The sequence below is a fragment of the Fulmarus glacialis genome, unplaced genomic scaffold (assembly GCF_000690835.1).
Source record: "Fulmarus glacialis isolate BGI_N327 unplaced genomic scaffold, ASM69083v1 scaffold13106, whole genome shotgun sequence".
NCBI classification, from domain to species: domain Eukaryota; kingdom Metazoa; phylum Chordata; class Aves; order Procellariiformes; family Procellariidae; genus Fulmarus; species Fulmarus glacialis.
Window position 1 is genome coordinate 1583 of NW_009220103.1, and position 23120 is coordinate 24702.

The window sequence follows — 23120 nt, forward strand, 5'->3', positions numbered from 1 at the left end:
ACATCATCTTCTGTAGATTCAGCTTGCTATCTCCACCAGGTCTCACTAACCTATTGCAATTCTCATTAGGGAGTTTATTTGCTGCTCTGTCATTTTCTTTAACAACTCCCTTCCCCTTCCCTCCCCTCCCTCCCCCCCTTTTTTTTGTGACTCAATAACAGAAGTTCTTCCTGGAGCTGCAGTAATCTCGTGGATCTGTTAACATTCCTGTAAACTTCAGCTTCTTCAGAAACAACCTGTTTGGAGCTATTTCAGTATTTTCAAATAAAAGTGAAAAATGCAGTGTGTGTGTGTATGGCATGGTGTGCCTTCAAGCTGTACCCAGTGTTGATATATTTTAAACGTGTACAGCAGCATTTTAAGAAGAGAGAGTTTATGCTGTCCCTTTTTTTTAATTTTACACTTGCCACAGTTTTAGTAATAATAATATAGGACATGTTTTTTATAGTCTCCTGAGAACTGTCACACTTGTGGAAATGTGCTTCTAAAAGACTGGTCAGGTCCCTTTAAAATAAAATGAAAGTGAAAGCTAACTGGGCAGGCCTTTGAACTCTTCCAAAAATTAGTTAATGCATTGTATGCAATCTAAGTATTTGCTGCTTTCCTTACACCCCCCCTTCCTCTGTTAAAGCATTGAATAACAGAGTTGGAGAGGATTTTTATAAGTAGCTGTTCAGTTTATTCTCCTGTCCTAAGTTAGGTCCAAGTCTACCTACACAGGTGATTTTGTAGGCTGTTGTGGTGCTATCTAACCTTGCAAGAACAGGACTGTCCCTGGGAACAGGCACTAGAAACGAAGGCATGGGCCTCTAGCTGAGCACGGTCCTGGCAGACTCTGCACTTGGAGCCTGCGGGTGACCCACCAAGTGCCTGAGGCATATGGCACTGGGCCAGGGAGGTGACATCTTCCTTCCATCTTGTCTGCACAGCTGTAGTTGCAGCAGCATGGTCTCTTCTGTGCATTCCTGGGCTGGTGTGGCCACTCAGTCTCTCCCGGCTAGGCAGCCTACGCGTGGTGTCGGGGATGGAGAGGGTGGGATGGTGTCGGGGCATAACCTGCTCCCATCTTGTGGGGCTTCAGCCCGGGGGTGAAGCTCATATCTGCAGCAGACTACAGGACCATGTCGCCATCTGCCTCCAAGCGCTGTGATGTAAAAGGCGCAAAGCAGTGGTGTGCGTTAGGTTTCGTGGTTGAGGAGCTGTCTGTGCATGCGTGCACCAAGGACCACAGAGGCACAATGGTGGGTGGGGAACCTGGATACCTGGGTGATACCCTGACCTGGCTACTCCCAGGCCCATCACAGGAGAGCAGCCAACTTGTGAAGGCTTATCTCCACACACATGCATACAAAGGCGCACAGAGACGGTGGCAGGCGGGAGAGCCCCAATAACCCACTCAGAGAAATGAGCCCCGGCCCTTCTCAGAGCTGTCTGGGGGAGCCATTGCCCCGTGGGCCAGGGGTGATGCCTGTCTGCATGTGTCGGTGGGAGGCTGGCTCCCTTTGCAGGCTGTGGGGGCACGGGATGCAGGGCAAGAGCGTTTGGGGTTTGTGGGACGTTTAGCGGAGGAACCAAAGGCAGGGATCAAGGCCATTTGGGGAGGAACAAATGCAGGGAAGATAAAAGGATAAAGGGATAAAAAGGGCTGACCCTGTCTAAACAGGCTTGCTCTGTACCCTTGTCTGGCTGTCTCCTGCAACCAGTTAGCACAGTCTGTCCTGTGTCCTCGTTAAACTCTGTAGCTGCTTTCCCAGGGAAGGGATGCTGTTCTGTATGCATATGTCTGTGTGGAGGTGTAAGCGCTAGCGCCTGGAGCCAGACCGCAGGTAAGAGGGCCTGTGTGTCTGTGGTGCCAGCACCCAGTGCGAGTGTGTGGTGGCTAGCAAAGATCAAGATGGACTATCCAACAAGTAGGTGAGGTGGCCTGGGAGCCAGGCGTGCGTGCATCTCTGAGAGTGAGACCACTGAAGGCGCTGCCTGCTGGAGGGGCCGGAGGTGCTGGCCAGCTGCCAGAGAGAGAGTGGGGTCTGTGGTCGAATGTGAGACCCCCAATTGCTTGGGGATGCACAGCGCAAGTGATGATGTGTGAAGGGGTCTGTGCAACAGCGGCTTGTATGTCCAGATGTCAGCAACGGGGCAGACTGGAGTCTGGGGACAGCTGCTGCGAAGACTAAGCCAGCTGCTGGTGGATCTACCGTATACACATGGGTGCATATATATTTCCCACTAACGCACCTTCATCTTGATTGGTCAGGGAGGGGAACAGGATGAGGTTGTTGGTGCTGTTTGTGTGAGCATCTGTCTGTGTTGATCGGTGTGGCCAGCCATGTGTGTATATTGGTGTGTGTTGTGTGTGTGTGTCCATGTGCATGCCTGCTGGACATAAATGCTCAGTCTCGCTAATGGTTGGACCTGGGGATATGGAGCTGTGGCATCCTCACTTCTGTCGAGCTTCCAGGTTTGGCAACCCTTTGCCGGTATGCCAAGTGCCTCAACGTAGGAGTAACGCCAGATATTCATAAAGCAACTTTGTGTGTTATGCTGGCTGGTGGTTTTTTAATACTTCCTCTTCCTGCTCATATTAATACAAAGAAACACGTTTTTTTTGGTGGTTAGATTGTCATGTCGTGCTACCGTATTACTTCTCACCAAAATAACTTTCTTTTGCTATGCACACGTGTCTAACACTTTCTGTATTGCTGCAGTTGGGTTGGGCTGTGACATACCCAATACGGCTGATCTACATCACCATCCTGAGGCTTTTCAAGAATCCCCATCCTGCCATTACCCTGAAGGATCCTGAAGTGAAGTATGCATTGAGGCTGATTGATAAGGAGGTAAGTGCATGTACAGTGCTGAGCATGACCTCTCCATGGATACTGTGAAATGCCTATAGCTTCTTAAATCTCGGGTAATGTTGCAGCAGGGCGAATACTTGTATTTTAAGGAAAGGACTTCTTTATAAATGCTCCTTGCCTAGTGTAACTGAGTTCTGCAGTTCTGCAAGCAGCTTGTTTCCAAGCAAGTTACGAGTGGAGAATGCTGCTTTAGAAATGACCAAACTTGTACTTTCTGTCATGTGTGTCTCATGTCATGGAGTACATCAGCAGAAATTCCTAAACTCTGCATTATTACCTTGGCTATGAGACAGAAGTCATGCTGTCAGGCAGAGCAGGCAGTTTTTTCATGGTCAGTAACATTCAGCATAGTAGTTGTCAGAACTATGTTGATACTGATTCCTGTTAGTGGATTTATGTACTCTTACAGGAAGAAAGGTGTTTAAATGATGTAGTCCTGACAGCACCTGAGCTGTCTCAGCTTCTCTTGCTCTCTGTTAAAAGTAGAAGCCGTTCTGTACCTCCCAGGCTGCTCAACCCAGTTTTCAAAGGAAAGTCATGACCCTTTCAGGGGTGGATCTTGCAATCAGAAGTTGGTAATTCAGCTTGTGGGAAGGGGACCAAAGCCACGAAAGGTGAAAAGTCCAGATTTCCCTTGGATAAACGTACCATCAAAAGCATGAGATAGAAATCTTGGCTTGAAGTCACACCTGAAGATATTTTTAGTGTTGACTTTTTAAGTCAATGAGCTAGTTGGGAAGTTATCAGAAGAGTTTTGATGAAGAGGACTTTGGACTGGAACAGAGCTTTCTTTGAGGCATAAAGAGTGCACCGATAGCTTGGCTTTCATTTGTTCTGCCTGTCAAAGAAAATGATTATTGTAATTCGGAATCCTGGTTTCGTGGGAACTGAAAGCTTGCCTGTGGCTTGGGCTGGGCGGCTTTACTGAATTTATTTCCCATGTGTACTTACTGAATTTATTTCCCATGTGTACTGCAACAACGCTATTATTATATACTCCCCACTTACTCATGAGATCTGTAGCACATGGTTGCAGGTACAGTCTGCCTGGCCTGCAGGAGGGGAGGGAAGCTTGAGGCACTGCATATGCTTCTGAGAATCAAGCTACTTGCAGGTTTCTGCTGTAGCAGTTTGTAACAGAAGAGAATTCACAGTTCACTGGATTTTTTTGCTGAATACTGATTTTTTTCTTACTCTGTTGGGTTTTTTTGTATGCCTTTTTTGATCTTGGGATGGAGGAACAGCTCTTACATAACTAGGTCAAATGCTGCTGCATGTGGTACCTTGATCAACTGAGAATATTTGACTGATGAATGTTTATTATTTTTTGCCTAAATCGGAAATGTGTCCTGGAAACAGAAGTTAATTTTGAAAAATAATGACCTGGTACAATAAGTGCCAGTAGCTTCTAACATCGTGCCAAAAATCTGGTGCAAACACTCTTATCTTTGGTACTAAACTTCTCAACATTGCCATATCCACCTGTCTGGGAAAGATGAAATTAGTCAGAGTCTTTCTGACATGCTTCAGTTTGTATTTCACAAGCTATTAAATTTGAAGTAGATGAGAACTTTAATCTAAAAACACCTGTCATTACACAAAAACATTTTAACTTGGGAAGAGAATCGTGGCTCTCAGTGTGGTTGTGGAGCCCACTCAAGACATCTGTGTGGTTGGCTAGAGTTTACCTTCCATTGCAAGAGGAATTTCAGTATGCTGGTTTTACCTTGTAGTGTTGCTCCTTTTGCTTGCCCAGCCTAGCTAAGGACCCTCATATTTTTAAAGTTTCTGTTGTTCCCATGTTAGTATTTATCACTCCCTTTTTGTGAATATGAAGCTGTTGGTACCTTCACCAGCAGAGCACCAAAATGATTTCATTTAAAACAGAAAACGAACAAATGAACTCCCTGTTTTGGGAGTAGCTGGGGGCTGTAATTTTTAACCTGACATATTTTGATGATATAGTTGAGAGTATGGCCTTGCAGAAACTTTTCTTAGTGGACTGTGGCCCAAGCAAAGGAAGAAGAAGGTTGACCAGAAAGGGAGGTGGCAGGAACCGCTTCGACTGATTTCACAGCTAAAGAAAATGGACCAGTGATTGCAACGGAAAACTGCATCGCATGTACTGGGCTGCCATACAACAATACATGTATGTGAAATTTCAGAAGGATTCCACAGTTACATAGAAACAGTTTTTAGGTGTCTGCAATCTGAAGTTTGAAAAGCACTCATCTAGAGAATGCCTAGTTTGGCATATATGTATTTTTTAATGCAGTTTAGATTTTTGTGTATGAAAGCTGGAAATCGAACGTACCATTTTGTCAAGCTGCTGCGAGCAGAAGCCTTTCTTCCTCTACCCACTGTCTGCCTTTTACCCACCAGCTGAAACATTAACATCTGCCCAAATTGAGTATGCCATACCTCCCGACTGTTGGACGGAGAAATAGGGGTCACAGGGCTTCTTCCTAGTGTTTAGCATAGGGAAAAAACCTGTCATAATATAGTTAGGTGTGCTAATTTAGTTTATGCCTTAAAAAAGCCCGCAACCTCAGGGCTTTTTTTTGTAATGGTAAGCGTAATTCATTTGTTGCCTTTCAGTGATTTCAGCAAAGCACCAGCCTGCAAAAACTGTTCTCATGCGGAAAACTCCTCAGCACCTGCAACTTGAGACAGAAATGCGTGCTGGTAGCCGGAGGCCAAGGGCTTCCAGGTGCTTAGGGCAATGCCAAATGATGGCATTGGGGAATGCAGCGCAGATGACCCCGTGCTGGAAATGGCTTCTGCATCCTGTTTCAAGGCTATCTGTAATCTAGTCTTGACTAACAACTTGCTGAACGGCATGCTCAGTGTCTTGGCCATGTAACAGAGACAAGGCGTAGGCATGCTGATCTGGGTACTAGGAATTTCTTGAGTCTTTTAGTGTTTCTCACAATTGTCTCTTGCGATGTACCAAAATACTTGTGTTCAGATACCTTCGGCTAAGCTATCTCGACTTTAATTGATGAGATGATTAACTGGGAATTCAGAACTTTGTTCTTTCTGCATGCTGTTAAAGACAGCATCTTAAAATAAAGGATTATTGGCAAAATCCAGCTTTGACGTAGTGAAGTCGGTACTGAAATTTTCATACAGAAACAGCAGCGGTCAGTGTGAGAGCAGCAGTGTTAAGTGCACGTTAGCTGTCTTTCTAGTGGAATTTTCAATGGCAGTTACTGTTCCTGAATAGGAAGCCTTTTTAGAGAAGCCCTTTTTAGACTGCCACTCAGTTCCCTTCTTTCTTCAGCATTTACCTTAAAATGACTTATTGTGTAGAAAATTTCATCAGTGTGACCAGAACTCGTAAGTGAAGACTAGACGAACTGTGATGAGAAAGAAATCTCTCCATTGGTTACTTTAAAAACAAAAAACAAACAAAAAAATTATATATATAGGATGTTTATGAAATTTTCTCTAGAAAGGATATTATGTCCCATAGGGCTTTAAAAAAAGAAAGTAATTGGATGAGGCATTAGGCTGTATGCTGTTTCTTTCTGTCTTTTTTTGCTGTCTTTTTCAATCCCATGAATGTCACCTGATTTTTAAGAGATAAAACTTACATAGTATAAGAAATAACATTTTATTTACTCACTACCAAAATTTTATTCAAAGTATGACTTTCCTAGTAAAAAATAATTATCCCAGCTGGACTGCATAAATTGTCATAATTTTATAATAAAGCCCTTATCTAAATAGAGTACTCTTCTCTTCCCTTCAATTTTAATTAAGGATTAATTCAATTTTTACAGGGAAAATATTTTTAAGGCTCTTGGCATAGCAAAGGGGACTGGGTTGCTACTTCATAATCTTCTTGACATCCACTAGTGTCTTCTGAAATCATCTTCTACATTGAAATGGTTAATTCATCTGATTTTGAGACATTAAAATAAAAATTTTTTGGCCTTGAGCTCCTGCATATTTAAACTTTAAATGAGAATTGAAGAACTGATTAATTTTTATCTTGTGGCCTTCTCACAGAAGGCAATATAAATGTTCATACTATTTAGAAAGTTACTGTTTAGTCTTAATCTACATATGAGTATCTTATTAAGTTTTGCTATTCACATTTAAATATGCATCAAAACAGTATTTGCATTTGTCTGCTTTATTTCTGTTTTTACTTCTGTATTACTTCTAAAATATTTTGAGATAAAGTTAAGTTTTCAGGGAGTTTGAATGAAAAGTTGACGTCTGCAGGATTGCCACGTTGAGAGGAGTTCATATTTGCATTATGCAAAAGTTTCAGTTAGGATGCTGCTCTCCCCCAAATATTTAATCCTGCAGGAAGCCAGACTACAGTATTGGTTTTACAAGTGAAATCACAAACATTAAATCCCAACAATATAGCTGATTGTTCTTTTTATTTTCCTCTTTCAGGAAGTTAGTCATGACACAAGAAGATTTCGATTTGCTCTCCCTTCCATAGATCACGTTCTGGGTCTCCCTATAGGTACGTTCTGTCTTTCCTTACTGAGAATCCAAGCGTTGTTAATTATACCATAAGAGATTTTGTGGGGATTTTTTTCCTACATTTTGAACTGTTGAACTTTAAACACTATCCACATGGCTTGAGCTGGTTATTTAGAGCTTTGCGAGATTATCCTCATGCTGTGAGTCATCTGCAGGGTCTGAAATCTTGTGTACTTACAGAGAGTGTACATCCAGCTTGTTACTGTGAAGGCAGTAGAAACAAACCCTGGTCTTTACTTGTATTTTCCCAGTCTTAACTTTCCAGTGTGTGTTATTCCCGAAGTGCTTGGTCTCTGTGGTCCTTTTCCATCCTCCGAGGCAGCGCTCTCAGCTACTTCTCCTCTAACACATGCGGTTTACCAGATGATCTGCTCACTTCTGAATTTGCAGCCAGTCTCATGGAACTTCTTAGTCACCATGGGGTAGATGTTTCCTTAGGCCTTGCCATGTGGCGTGTTGCCTTCCATAATAGCTTAGTGCTATTGTTTCCTACTGCTCATATAATGAGCATTTAATTGTGACTTGTGTTTAATAGGGACTTCTGCTTTAACAACCTGTTGCAATGATCTGTGGATCAGGTGCTTCGTGGTAGTCCTCAGCACCTTTCCAGCATTACAGTCCATCGTGTTTAGGTTCCCTCTTGTTTGGGATATATTATTCTCTTGGTCCTGTTAAGTAGCCATGAGGGCAAAACTAGTTTTCTCTCCCTTGCCCATAGTGAACATTGAGGAGTGAGCTGTCTCGCCTCTGTAATTGTTCTTGTCCTACACACTAACAGAAAGGAAGCCGTCTGGCGTGAATTTGGCCTGTTGGATGCCACAGCTTCCTCCAGTGTTTTAGTAAGGTCAAGGCAAATCAGCCAGTTGTTTCAGCACAGCCCGAGAAGGTACGTGTCTGGCCCTGCATGGTCCCAGGAGCAGCACACTCCCAAAGGTGCTCTGCATGGGCTGCTCTGTGGGTGACTGAGGGAGTGGTTTACTGGGCAAGACTTGGGAAGCAGAGAGAGCTGAAAGCTGGTGCGGGTGGTAAAAGCAGCTGGGAGCAGCAGGCTTGGCAGCCGTGGGACAGATACTGGCGTGCACTCTGCATGTGTAGTCCAGCACCAGCATTTCGCTTTTACCACCAGCTGGAGCGTTACAGGAAAAAACGTGATTCACTCTGAGGGAGAGTGGGATTGTGTATGGCCCCATGCAGAGGCTGCCAGCTGCTGTCCTGTCAGGGTGGGGTAAAGCTCTAACAAGTAAGAGCATACGGCATGTTTTCCCTTTGGGAGGAGCACCTTTTTTGGATCTGTACCAATTCTTGTGAGACATGCCCTAACAGCGGTCCCGTCTGTCCTGGTTCACAGTCTGTAGTGGTCACCATGGGTCTGTTCCTGGAGGAGGGGGCGGCGAGGCCACCCCTTGCCTGGAGGAGGAACGGGAGGCTGCTGCTGCAGCTCCCTTCAGGTCTTCCCTAGCAGGAAACATGCGTGCTACCAGATGTGTATAGGCTTTGCTGAGAGGTTTATTTGAATCACCCTTACGTTATGTCTGTGTACAGCTTCGAGTGAGTTATGGTTGCTGATTTCCCAAGTCACCAGGTAGCACATCTTCATTCACCCACTGGTTTGCCTCACTGGCCCTCCGGCTTGGCAAACCAGCTCCTGGTAAAATCCCCTCTTTGTGTTTCCGTAACAGGCAGAGGAGATGCACCATCTTTGGAGAGCTGCATTCATCTTGAGAGACAGGTTGTTCTGTTGACCTAGTGGTGATAAAAAAACAAAAACCAAATCCCCCCCTAGGTCTTCTTCACTTGGGTTTCTTCAAGGTGTTGGAATTTTATAGGAGAACCTTTCGAAGGAGTTAATTTGAAGTTTTTGCATCAAAAACGTAGACATTGAGAAAAGAAGCTATTCTAGAGAGCTTAGTGAATGTGTGACAGATTGAATCACTGTGAATCATTGTGATCGCTGCATTCAAATGTTAACCTAGAGAAATGGCAGGGTTGGAAAAGAGCCTTAGCAATGGCAGCTGAAGACCTCCTGGTAGATATGAGCGATCTGTGGTCAAAGTAAGAACAGTTATAAACTCAGCTGTAACTAAACTGTAACAGTTTATAACTAACATGTTAATAAAGGAGTGTGAACAGCACTTGACAGTTTTCCCCTCCTGTGTCCTTTTTACTTGTCTGTACGGCAGAGACATATCACATCTTTTGCAAGATCTCGCGTACAGTCATGCAAATTCATGAAGCTATCAGAACAGATATGATTGACACATAAAACTAGCAGCGGAGTTGTCTGCCCTTCCAGGTACAATCTGTGCATCGTTAACAACTCTGGCAAGGTGTTACAATGTCAGGAAGATGAGAGAGGAAAAAGTGGTGCCCCGAAACAAGGTAGTTAGGAGAACTGTGAGACTGCATTTGCAGTCCATGCCAACTCAGTACATCCACTGAAAGAAGAATCTTTTGAAAGCAAACTGCTTTTTTTCTTCCCTGCATACAGGCCGGCATATCTACCTGTCTGCACGGATTGATGGAGCGCTGGTTGTTAGACCTTACACTCCAGTTTCCAGTGATGATGACAAGGGCTTTGTGGATCTTGTTGTCAAGGTGAGAATGTCACGCTCTTTTACCAGGCTGAGCAACTCCTGAGCCCACCTTTACACTTGCAGTGCTATGTGAAGTCTGATGTGCTGGCTTCTGTTCAGGTATGTGCTACTGCAGACTTCCAGTATTGTAACAAGTGATCTGCAATTGCCTATGACCCATACGGCATTTTGCAAGCACTTCTTTAGTGAGTGTGTCTCATGAGGTGCTGCATAATTTTCTGGTATTGCATACTGCAGTTTTCCAAAATCTGTGTAGACCTGCAGATGTTCATGCACTTTTTTAACCCTTCTGAAATAAGGAATTAACCTTGCCTGAACTGTCAGCTTCTTCTGAAGCTAATGTAATATGGTCATTATGATCATTAAGAGCGGTGATCATTATCGTTACTGATCGAGACAGTGTGAATGACTGATTTAATTGGCAAGAATGTGATTTTGAGTCTTGTGATAATGTACTTCTGTTTTGTCTCTTGGTAGCTAGACTAAGCAAATATATTTAAAGCTGACAGGAGTTAAAAACCTGAATATCTGCACTGGATTTCCTCTTAGAATTTTACTCTTAAGTTTTTTTCTTCTTTACAACTAATAAGACTTTATTCATTTATTGTGAAAGTAGACGTGAATTTGCCTTTTACTACCTACTTACCTTCATGAGCATGGCGTTGCAACTGAAGACATGACAAGGGAAACATGTAAATCTTTGACTCAGATAAACACGTTTCACAAGACTCCTTCTTCCCAGTGTGGCTCTCCATGCATGCAAATGATGCTGTTCTTGTAAAGGTATAGCTAGTCTCAGCTTGAACTCTTTCGCACCCATGTGATTTAAAATAAAAAAACCAGCACAGTTCCAGCAGTGTAACTACATCCACCAATACCTGTTGGTGAACGGTTGAATATTCAATTAGTTGGTATCCACTTTTTTTGTTACTTTAACTTTGAGGTGCAAACAGTTGGCATCCCAAGAAGAAGGTTTGGGTATATCTCTTTGCAACTGAGTTGTCAGGGATCTTTCTTAGAAGTTTTTCTGTTTGAAATCACAGTGGCTTTTTTTTTTCCTTTTGAACTTGGGTGTAAATCGTGTTCATTATTTAGAGATATTTTCTATGTTACAGAAATACAGTGGCCAAGTTGCCAGTCTGTGTCCAATCTGATCAAAATTGGGGCAAGAGTGGCATTTTAATCTTTTTCAGAAAACTCGGTGCTTCTCTTTTATTATCAGTCAAATCTGCATTGATGGTATTTCTTTATGTAGTTCTTGTCGTCTTTGCATGAGGATTATGGGTACCTAAATATTTGAAGGGCATATGCTCATTTTTGAGCTGTGAGATTAATTGCTTCATTGTTCTTTTTAACAGATCTACTTTAGAGGTATCCATCCAAAGTTTCCTGATGGAGGGAAGATGTCTCAATACTTAGACAGCCTGAAAATAGGGGATACTATTGACTTCAGAGGACCAAGTGGCCTACTTGTCTACGAAGGAAAAGGCAAGGCTGACTCGGAAGATACAATTTATCCAGACTAAACAATACAAAAAACCCCATTATAAAGCAGTAGTAATACTGGTCACAGTTTTTGCCAGCTTGGTTCAAGTCTTCATAGAATCATAGACTCGTAGACTCATAGAATAGTTTGGGTTGGAAGAGACCTTTAAAGGTCATCTAGTCCAACCCCCCTGCAATGAGCAGGGACATCTTCAACTAGATCAGGTTGCTCAGAGCCCCGTCCAACCTGACCTGGAATGTTTCCAGGGATGGGGCATCTACCACCTCTCTGGGCAACCTGTGCCAGTGTTTCACCACCCTCATTGTAAAAAATTTCTTCCTTATATCTAGTCTGAATCCACCTCTTTTAGTTTAAAACCATTACCCTTTGTCCTATTGCAAGAGGCCCTGCTAAAATGTCTCAGCCCCAACTCAGCCTTTCCTCACAGGAGAGGTGTTCCATCCCTCTGATCATTTTTGTGGCCCTCCTCTGGACCCGCTCCAGAAGGTCCATGTCTTTCCTGTGCTGAGGACTCCAGAGCTGGACGCAGGACTCCAGGTGGGGTCTCACCAGCGTGGAGTAGAGGGGCAGAATCTCTGTGGCTACATTTTGATTACACATGCTGCATGAACTGACCTTAGCTATCACCTTTTTATTGTTTGGGCAGGTACACTCAATATACTCACCCTCTCCCATTAGGCACAGGGATTCTTTTCTGTTGTTAGCATCTCTGCACAGAAGAAATTGCTAGTGTCTTAATTAAGTCAATGGCCATCCTGAGGGGGATTGTTATATGACTACAGAAGTGCTTGTTATTGATACTATTCTCAAAGAAGGGAATTCTCGTCCTGCTTATATGGACGTAGTTCATACAGTGATAAAAACACTTGGTATTTGCACTGTCCAATGCTAATTTCCCAAGTGAAAATGAACTTTATCAGTTGGAAGTACTTCTATGCCAATATAAAGTATCTCACTTTGGCATAGTGCAGCCACAAATGTGTCACAAAAACCTTCTGGCAGTTTTGTGAGCAGCAGAACTCAGACACGTGGTTTTCCAGAGCTTTGTATGTTGTGTTCGTGTTATCCTGGATGAAGAGAGGTGTGAATACAACAAATACAATATTTTGGGCAATTTCAAACTCTCTGTCAGACTTGGCTGAAACTGGCAAATCAGCTCAAAAAGAGGAGATAAATATAAAAAAAAAATACACCCTGCATATTTAAGGTTTTCCCTTAAAATAATCTGTGTGGGGTAAATAAACTCTCTGAGCAGATTAATTCCTTTGGGTAGAACTGTTTCCAGAATCTGGGCTTCTGAATATCACTGGGAGTGTGGGACAGGAGCAAATAGAAATACAGGTAGAGATGGCTTGATGCTATAGTTAGGAGTAAGTAATAACCCATGTCAGTGATGTTACCATCACATGTCTTACAATCTCAAATCATCTTTCAGAGTTTAATTCGTGACATCTTCACCTTTGTCTGTTTCCTGCTCTACGGAGGGGGAAGGGTGACAGGGCTGAACGTGCTGGGAAGGGATCACAGGTGCTGTTTTCTGCTTTCTTCAATGTTTTCCATCTCTCTCTCTCTCTCTTCAGGCGAGTTTGCTATTCGGCCTGAAAAGAAAGCTGAACCAGTTACTAAGAAAGTGAAATATGTGGGGATGATTGCAGGTGGGACAGGTACGTATATATAAAGAGTCATCCTTGGTTTCTGACAGCTGGTAGATGTATTTGTTCATATTTTCTCTCACGTGCTCACTTGCGCTTGCTTTTGCTCCTTTGCATTGACCTGCCTTTCTCTTTCAGGGATAACACCTATGCTGCAGATCATTCGAGCAATCATAAAAGACAAAGATGACCCTACCATTTGTCAGCTGCTTTTTGCTAATCAGGTAATTCTGTCCTTTTTTCTGTTTATAAAGTTTTACTTAACTAACAGAACTCCACTCCGCAAACAAAATACTTGCTGAGAAAACCTGGTACAGAAATACAAACCCTGAGGGGAGAAGTGAACTGAAATGTTGAAAACGTCCCGTATAAAAGCACTATAATGAATTGGTTTTTTAGCGTTACTACAGAAATGCTGCTTTCCTCGCAGCTAATGCTCGCTTTCCTGTGTCTCGTTGCTCTGTCTCTAATCCAGTTTATAAATGTTTTAAAACTCTGCATTCCTTTGTGCAAGTTGTTGATGTTTTGGGCAGACTTTCAGAGCTGTCTTTCTTAGTGGAAACATGGAAGAGGTGGACATTTGTCTCCTTCAGCAATTGTAACTCCTAAACTTCGCAGCAGGGTTTGTATGTGGAATCTTTCTGTTTGACAACACCTTAGGTGAGGCTAAAATGAACAGTGGTCTCCAGCAGCTCCCTCAACTATGGAGCTGTGATTCTGCAGCCTTTAATTTCCATTCCCTCTGTCAGTTCTTCATGCGTTTCTATTGGTCTTTGAGGTGTATCGTACTGCCATGCTGGACAAAAGGAAGATCTCCCATCCATGGAGTCCTTGCAATAGAGATTCCTTGGATGACCAGGCAACCCAAATGGTGGTGTGCTGCTGAACTGCAATGCCCCTTCTTTGCCTGATGTTCTTCTGGTGTTAATCCTTTTGCTTTTAAATTTCTCCATCATAATGAATATTTGTTTCTGGATTATGAGCCATTATTTGTGGTGAAGCTCACTTCATGCCTGTGTTTTCTAGCTTCTTTAGGCTCTTTTCTGTGATTCCTCTCTCCTCTGATATTCAGTGTGTCCTCATTTCCTTTGTACCATATCTGAATTATAAACCAAGATTTTCCTACCCAGAAGCTGTGATCCCAGTGCCAACAGACGCACTCTTCTGATGCTTTGTTACAGCAAGACCTCCGTAAGAGCCCTGGCGGTGCCCTCTGGTGCTGGCTGGTGCGGCTGCAGCAGCTGGTCTCTGCTGAGTGCTAGGAGTGGGCATAAAGTGCAGTTGGTATCAGGGCAGGAGGGCCAGGATTTGCTATGAGTAATTCAGAATGACTAATACAGGGCTAGAGCTGCTTTAGCAACCTAGAAAACCTACTGCTTCTTGGGGGGAGGACTCGGGGAACAGTTGCCTGGGTATTAGCAACAGCCTGTGTAAATATCAATCCTTGGCTTTAAAGAGTCCTTGTACCCAGTGACTGCACAAATATAAAGCGGCCTCATGACAAGCGGTCAGTCAGGAAAACCTGCAGACTAGATGATTTTAATATTTTAAAATATTTTAAAGTATTTTTTTAATGTGTGTTTTGCTGATCTTTTATTTTGGCCCTCCTGAAAGTGCTGTGTTGGATTACAGATGACAATGTACATGGGCTCGTACCATGTTTCTGGCTAGCATGCTTTGAGTTGGTCAGACCCAGTAATAGCTTTTCTGGAACACATGCAACTGCAGATCCAGAAATAGGCACCTTCTCGGCAATAGTTGCTGGCACATTCCTCCTTACCCTCACAGTTACAGACATAGTGGTGTCCTCAGTGCCTAAGTATTAAGGCTGCAGAGGATGGTACCACTTTTAGTCTCTACCCTTTTCTCTCCTTCCCAAACTGCAGCTGCTCTTACGGGAATAAGGCTTTCTTTTGGTCTTCAATGATGTTGCATCAGGGAGGAGCAGAACTTGATACCCTGGGTAGCGTTTCTTGTTCCAATCAGAACTCGATACCCTTTTGGATATTTGTTCCACATCCTGTTTAAAAATGGCGCAATCTCCATATGGCAGTGCAGATGAAATTTGAAGTGGCAAAGGTGAAAAACCTAGCATTTTCCTGACTGAATGGCACAGAATGGAGGAGTAGGGAGATACTTGTGTGCAGTCATGGTTAGTTTTTTGATGAAAGTTGCTTTTGTAATAGGAGTGCTAAAAGAGGGCTTTACTCTTCTGATACTACCACTAATTCCCTGAACAAGTGAAGGTTCTGTGTTTTGACACAGGTTTTGCTTTGTTTTATTTTTTAGAGGGAAGGCATTGCATGGTCAGGATTTGGGGAAGTTATGAATCTTTTTGTTAGCTCTGCTACAGGATAGTCATGGAAATAACTTGTGTTTGCTCTCTTCAGCCTGTAAAATGGAGGTGAATCATCTATTCCATCTCACAGGGCTGTAGAGTAGCTAATGCTCTGTGGTCATCTGAGGGCTGCACTCAAACGCAGAGCTTAATCATTGTTTTCCTTATCCTGCAGACCGAGAAGGATATCCTGTTACGTTCCGAGCTAGAGGAGATCCAAGTTCAGAATCCCGGTCGCTTTAAGTGTTGGTACACACTGGACAGAGCACCTGAAAGTAAGATCTAACATGCTGCTTCCACTGAAGCTTAAGTTACGAGTATTAATGCATGTGTTTGACAGGAGACGTGCTATGTCATGTGCATATTTCTGAGGTCCTTTCTTGCTTAATGAATCGTGTCTGAATGCATCTAGTAGCATCATTCTTCACACAGTGATGCACAGAAACTCTTGGATGTAATCAGGCAGTGTTCCCAAAGCTACAAAGCTCACCTCGGGTGCAATATTCCTCCCGTGACTACACCTGAATATTTACCATTACTTACTTTTCCTTTCTCCTTCCCCGCAGACATAAACACAACATGTTATCTTACTGTCTCGTGTTTAGAGCATGCATTAAGGCAGCTGCAGTGGGAGTGTCAGAGGCCCTGTATCTCACGGAGATGCAGCCAAGTGCAGACTCCTACCAAGCTGTCATTGTATGGCAGTTCATGGTTGCAGATCTTCTTCCTAGGCAATGGAATTGCCTTTGTGTTAACAGTGTTTTTCAATGAAAATACTGTTCCAGCTTGGTGCAGTCCAGTTTTAAAGATAATGTGATATAGTTGACTGGTCTAGGTGAGAGGATGAGCTTAGCTGAATGTGCCTCCCTCAGCTGTGCAAGTTTGAGGAAGAAAAGGCTAAATAGTTACTGCTGTTGTGGTAGTTCGGGGCAGAGAAGGAAAAGCCGGATGCCTTCTCTTACCTTGTGACCAAGAATACACCTCCGGTAGGGTGGGGGGAAGAGTCTTGCTGTCCCCACAGTCTGTTGCTGTCATGTCATCTTCTGCAATTAGTGTTCTCCTGGAATTTCTAATCACTGTTCCTTTTCTTTGATATTTGTGAATTGTGAACTTATCTTAGCAGTTGCGATAGAAGTTCCTCCTTAGACCCCCTCTACCCTGTTCTGCAGACTTTCACTACCATACGAGAAACCAGACCAAAACTGGCATTTTTTGGACAACGTGTGGGAGAAAAATGTGTCAGTCTTACTGCGCCCAAAGGTTTAGGTCAGCAGCTTTTTGCATCCAGGGCTGGGGATGCGATGGGTAAACCTGAATCCTGGTATTAACTGATTAGCACCGTGAGTGTTCCAATCGGGAACAACTTCATCAGCTAGATTTCCCCTAGTGAACTTGTAAACAGTGGGGTAAGGAGGGTGGATGTTGTTATTTCACAGTGCTGGAGCTGAGAAGATTCACATTCTGTTCACAGCTCTGCTTGAGATTTCCTTGGGGCTTTTAGCAAGCTTTATTAAGTTAGCCCTTGTTTTCTCCATACGTCAGTTTTGCATCTTAAAAGCAGAGGTGGCAGTTTTTCCATGTAGCATAACTGTGTTGGGGACACTAATGCGAGTGAAGTGTACAAATGCTACAGTCCAGAATGTTACTAAAAAAACCCCAAACCCCCACACTTCATTCTAAAGTGACTTGTATCTGTCTTTTCCTCCTTTTTTTCTCATTCCCCTTCCCCTACTTTCATTTTTTTTTAACAGATTGGGATTACAGCCAAGGATTTGTGAACCAAGAGATGATCAGAGACCACCTGCCTCCACCTCAAAACGATGTTCTGATCCTCATGTGTGGACCTCCTCCAATGATCCAGTACGCTTGCATTCCCAACCTGGACAAACTGGGCTACACCAAGGACATGAGGTTCTCCTTCTAAAGAAGACTAATAATTGAGTGATCTTGTGTGGAAGGGAAGAAAAAACATTTAATGGGGAACAGGATGAAGTTACAGAGGTGGCTGATGCACAGTGCTGGGAAGCTACATTTACATTAAAAATGCTTCATTTTTTTCTGAATCTCTGGCAAGTTAGATACTTAAGTACTAAAACTGTACTGTATGTTGCAGAGAAACAACTATTGTGGAAAGGTAGTGACGCCTAGTGCTCGGCTGTATTGTATACTCCATCTCAAGGGAGGACAGTATAGCTGCTTAGGGCAGTAAACACTCATTTACACTTTTTCTTAGCACTGTAATCAAATGGCAGTAATATCCTACTTCCTAATGCTGTGCATACCCAGTATTTTATTTGGTATGAGGTATGAAAATATATAGAATGTGCTGGATTATTCACCTTGCTTATGCCAAATTTTAATCCTTACAGAGCTTTTACAGTATAAGGGCCAGGAGTGTTTGCCTTGTATGCATAATCTTTGCAACATGAGAAACGTAAAGATGCTTATTCAGTTGAAGGATGACAGTTAACCATTTATGACTGAAGTTGTTCAAGCTGCCTTGTTAATCAAAACAGAGAGGTAGAGAGCGATACAAAATTTGTTTCCTTTGTATTTTGGTATAGCCTCTCTTAAATGCAAACACTTCTCCAGCTGGTCACAGTTCTCATCCCTGGGCAATGAAAGAAACTACAGAAAGCAGGCGGCTTTGTGCACTGTTCCACAAATAGCTGGAATTCTTTGCTGGTATGTGTGTGGAATACTGAAAAAAAATACTAACTTTTGTATTTACTTTTGAATAGCGAATGGTGCCATAGGAGTACAAAAGCAGTTGTTCTGCACTGTCCTGTGCAGTGAAAACAATGCTGGGTGAAAACTGGACCTAGTTTTAGTTTCTTGTTTCCCAGAGGTGGATTTGGAACAAAGGGAGCTCAGGTTTCATTGCCAGGGTGGGTTTCGGCAGGTGGCCCAGCTTCGGATGCGGTATGTATGTGTACACTCGGGGGACTCGCCTGCGCGTCTTCCTCAGGCAAAGCTCCAAAGGGTTTTGCTTGGTAAGGATGCATGGGAACAGCCTTAAGTCACCAAACTGACAGCAAATTCAGATGTCTCACTGAATCTAAAACTGTTTCTTAGATGTTGTTTACTATAGCTCTGATTTTTTTTTTAATATACTTTTTTTTACAGCAGCCTTTTACCTAGTCTTCAGTAAACTTAAGGCATCTTGCATGCCGAACCTTCTGCTTCTAAACAACAGAGATGCTGCTGAGATTAGAGCTGTCCTGCAAGGAATCTTATGAAACTAAAAATCTTGTTCTGGTGATAAAATCAGAAAGACCGAAAGGATGTTTAGTCATACATGAAGTAATGTGGATGCTAGTTAGCTACAAGCATCAGTGTATAATACCACTTTTTTAAAGATTGGAGGTTATAGCTTGCCATGTTTTCTTTTGTGCCTGTGCAACAGATGGGTACTCTGCACTTAAAAAATAAACTTTCAGCATGAATTAAAAGGAGAAAAAGATATTACAGTTAATTTAAGGAACTTCAAATGGATAATACTGTTATTAATTTTATTAATTTGACGCTTGCCTCTGAAGTCTTGAATTTTTGATGTGCGCTTCTGAAACTTGTTCTTTAATACTATGCTCCAAAGTTCAAATAATACTCAAGTAAGTTTCAGTCCCTTTTTTAGGAGGCAAAAAAGCAGAAATATGAGAGAAATTATCTTGCTGCTGGTTTATATCACTGTGGGATATGCGTAATTTTTTTTCATTATTGTATTTAATGAAGTTTTCTTGTAAAAAATAACTCTAGCTGGTTACGCATCAACTATTTTGTATTACTTACTGTTTATTCAATTACTGGCTTTTTTCACATCGGTGTAAGAAATAAAGTATCTTGCAGGTGAATCACCTGTGTGTTACATCATCTTCAACCTTGTAAGAGACAAACTATAGTTGCAAAATACTCTGTAAAGTGAAGGTTCAAAAAAAAAAAAGCAAGCCTGTTAGATTTGTTTGCCCAAGTGCTTATCTCTTTCTTTTGTTTGAGTTTGGTGAAAACTGCTGTATTTGGATGCCGAGTCAAGGAGTAAACTGTCTCTGTTTTTCTCCCTATCACTCCAGTCTCCTCTGTTTACCTTTATTTTGTACATCTTCCTTGTGAACATGAGGCTCTTTTAATAAATAAAAAGAGGGATTTTATATAATCTACTGAAACAAAACTGTGTCACATTCCCTTTTGCTTGATGGTCCTGTACTACAGCATTTAAACAAGTCAGTGATAAAAGTTGGTTTCACATACTATTTTTTTTTTTTTTCCTTTGAGCCAATTCATCTGTCTTACAGAAAATATGAGTATTCCTCCAGTTTTCCAAAACTGTCTTTTCCCTTTTGCTTGATGGTCCTGTACTACAGCATTTAAACAAGTCAGTGATAAAAGTTGGTTTCACATACTATTTTTTTTTTTTTCCTTTGAGCCAATTCATCTGTCTTACAGAAAATATGAGTATTCCTCCAGTTTTCTGACAGGACGTGCTGAGTACTACTAACCTCTGTGTTACAAAGCAGCTGGGGAAACATGAACCTTCTGCATGAAAGGCATTTTGTGGAAAGTTTCCTGAGAGAAACAGGATCGAAAGGGCTGCTGCTGCTTTGGCTTTATTGGAGGTGGGTCTCCTTCGCCTTCACTTGCCACTGCAAAGGCTGGTGGACGCTGTCAAACAGCGTCCCGCGCGGAGCTAACCGTAGAAACGAGTCCTTGCAGCAGCGGAAGGGGAATGTCTGTACAGCAGGGAGCGGGAGGTTTTATCCTCCCAGGGTGTGGGAGATGGAAGAGAAAGTAGGGGTGCATTGGCGATGGATCACCCAGGGAGGAAGGGCGGGAGGGGGTCCCTGTGGCTGAGGGATAGCTGTAGATGAAGGCCTCTGCCAGGCGGCGTCCGTGGAGCACGCAGCTTGGGGTACACAGACCACGCTGCTGCTTCTGCAACAGGGGAGCAGAAGAGGGGCGGGGCATGCCAGACGTCCTCCTGGTGTAATAAAGCGCTGGCACCGAGGTCATCTCTGCTCGAGTCAAAACTCCTGGTGGACCCAGGTAGGGTGGATAGGTGTATCCTGTGATAAGCTAATCATGCTTCTTAAATTTAAGTTTCTTTAAAAAGGGTGGCGTGAGGTGTTCTGCTGAGTTTTCTTGTTTACGAAGACCTACCTGGCTAAGCTAACCAGCCAACAGCAGCAGTGCTGCAAGTTTCCTGTTCTCATAGCCTTTCTTCACTGAGCTATGCTTTGGTGAGCTCTCGAGCTCAACTACAGTATAAACTATACAAACTATGCATTATACTAAACTATACATTAGCAAACGATGTCCAAAAGGAAAAAAAAACCAAACAACCCCACCCCTTCACTTTGCTTTTACTAACCTTATTACACAAATTACCATGGGATTAAACTGTCTGAGGTCAGCACCTTACCTGGTAAATCAGCCTGTGAAGCTACAGAAGCTTGTGGTGTGGCTGTGAGTCACCTGAGCTGAGACTCCAGCTTGGCTGAATGAACATGGTCAAGTTTACATCATTAAATACTTTGTTGTGCATCTTCACCATTATTAGCCGTAGTACAGAGTCTTGGCCAGGCTGAAGGCCCCAGGCTCCTGAGCTAAAACCCTCAAAGCAACCAGGCGAAGAATCTGGTGCAGCCTGCGGGATGTACCCGGCTCCCAGAAAAAACACCAAGCCTGTGTGACATCTCTGAGGAACCAGAGCCACTTTGGAGGATATGAACCAAACGGGTAGCTGCCCCAATGTGTAACTTCCATAGTCCAAACTCTATGTGGTCAAGACATTTTGATTTTCCACCTCCCTTTCCAACCCCGAAAAAGCACGCAAAACATCCAAATGAAAAAGCCCAACCAGTTTTCAGAGAGAGAGCATTCCTACAGAACTGAATCGCTTGAGAGACACACACTAGTTGTAAGATACCAATTTAATGCAAAATTAAAGCTTTTCTGCTGGCCTTTTATAAACCAATCAATCCAAGCTGCAGTATTGGTTATGCTGTTACTTTAAATGGGAAAAAAAACACCAACAAAAACTACCCAACCCTTCTGAATGGGCAGAGTCCTCACGCTCTGCACATACCCCGCAGCTCTGCACGCTTTCTACACCAGAACTGTTCCCTCCATCCCACCAAACCCCTGCTACATACATACACAAAACACATGATGCCAGCTCTTTAAAAAAAAATGTATCATCATCTCAATGAACTATTTCAAAACTAAAAGGCCTCTCTTCCCCATACCCAGCTACGTTTGTGACTCTGCAAAAATTTCACAGTTCGCTGTGTGTTTATTGCAGTTCACCTTTCAGCTGCGAAAACTTCTGGCACTGATGCTGCAGCTTCTTTATGCCCTTTTTTAACGGTCATGTAAATAACAGCCTTTATTCCTCAGCTGTCACAGCTGCCCCATCTTGTAAAGCACATCATAAATAGTAAAACGTGAATAAGATTTTGAAATTATTTTTATTCTGTTAAATAAAATGAATGAAGTGATAAGAAAGCTACAGGCAGTGGCGTTTTGCACCAACAAAACTATTCAGATAGCTATAAACAAAGTGAGTTTACCAGTTTGAAAACTGATCAGGTCTTCCTTCACTGGTTAACAGCGTCTGAAAGAAAGTAATTAAAATTGTGCTACCCAAGTGTCTCACTTTGTCCACTAAAAGCTGAAGGAAATGGAATAAACTGGTCCATAAATGCAATCAGCTGCTAAGCCACTGAAAACAAAAGTGAAATAATTTCGCCTCCTCCAGACTTTTGCTCTCTGCCACAAGTGGTCAGGAGCTGCCTCTGCTTTTCAGAACACCAACATCTCCAGGGCCAGGTTTTTGTCCCTGTTGGTTGATTTCCCCACGTTTTCTTTAACACCTGCCACTGCTTTTTACCACACACCTTGACCTGATGCAGCTGCTCAGCAAGAACAGGCTTTGCAGCTGGGACCAAGCGTTTCAGTCATGGCCCTCCGTAGCCTGGCACTCATCTACTTTTAACAGGCAGGTTAATTATTAGGTCTGTCATGTAGCCCATTTGTATCGCAGGGAAGGGCTTTTCCTCTTAGTTGTGAAACAGCTCATGCCTCCAAACCAGTGTTTTTAAGCCCTGGTATTGCCCTTCACGCTCAGTGCAAACCTTCTGACCAGCACCAGTACATTTTCTTTATTACAGCCTCAACCTCCTATTACATATAAAACCTGCCACCCAGTAAACAAAGGCTGTGAGTCAAGTCTAATGTGACCTCCCAAAGGCTCAGGGTGATAAAGGTTTCCTCAGCTCCAGCCAAGACTTAATGTCTGGTGAACAAAATGTTCTGGAAAAATGACGTGCCTTCTATAAACATTTTTCTGGCAGGTACGTCCTGTTGTTTAAAACCTGGAGAGGCTGACTCAGCCTGGCTTCTGCAGGAACGAAGGGAATGCGATGGGTGGAGGAGAGGGAGGGAAATCAGGGGGTGGAGGGAATGGCGTGCGAGAAGAGAGAGAGGCAGAGCTGAGCCCCACACAGCCTCTGGTGCCGGCGTGCAGAGCCACAGCTCTCAACCGGTGGTTTACAGAGTTTATGTACACATTGCCCATCTCCTTCGGTCCTTTTTTTGCGCCAAGGCAGTTTTCCAACATGTCTTTTGTGGACAGGAAGCTGTCAGTACTGGTGACGACTTGCCGTAGCGCAT

The 23120-nt window shown here is 43.1% G+C and overlaps 2 protein-coding genes across 2 annotated transcripts in view; one reads left to right on the plus strand and one right to left on the minus strand.

Annotated features, from left to right (window-relative positions):
- Window positions 1–801: 801 nt before the first annotated feature.
- LOC104078840 (NADH-cytochrome b5 reductase 3-like) lies at window positions 802–17511 on the plus strand. The gene is given in 9 exon segments (XM_009580636.1): window positions 802–822; window positions 2706–2837; window positions 7272–7344; window positions 9853–9959; window positions 11317–11446; window positions 13046–13129; window positions 13256–13341; window positions 15631–15730; window positions 17207–17511. Coding segments are annotated over 9 exon segments (906 nt in total). The 3' UTR covers window positions 17380–17511.
- Window positions 17512–22836: 5325 nt separating this feature from the next.
- The window catches only part of REP15 (RAB15 effector protein), a 924-nt gene continuing 640 nt past the window's right edge, over window positions 22837–23120 (minus strand). The window contains 1 exon segment of the mRNA XM_009580640.1: window positions 22837–23120. This exon segment is cut by the window's right edge and continues 640 nt beyond it. Within this exon segment, the coding sequence (XP_009578935.1) occupies window positions 22837–23120 (284 nt within the window).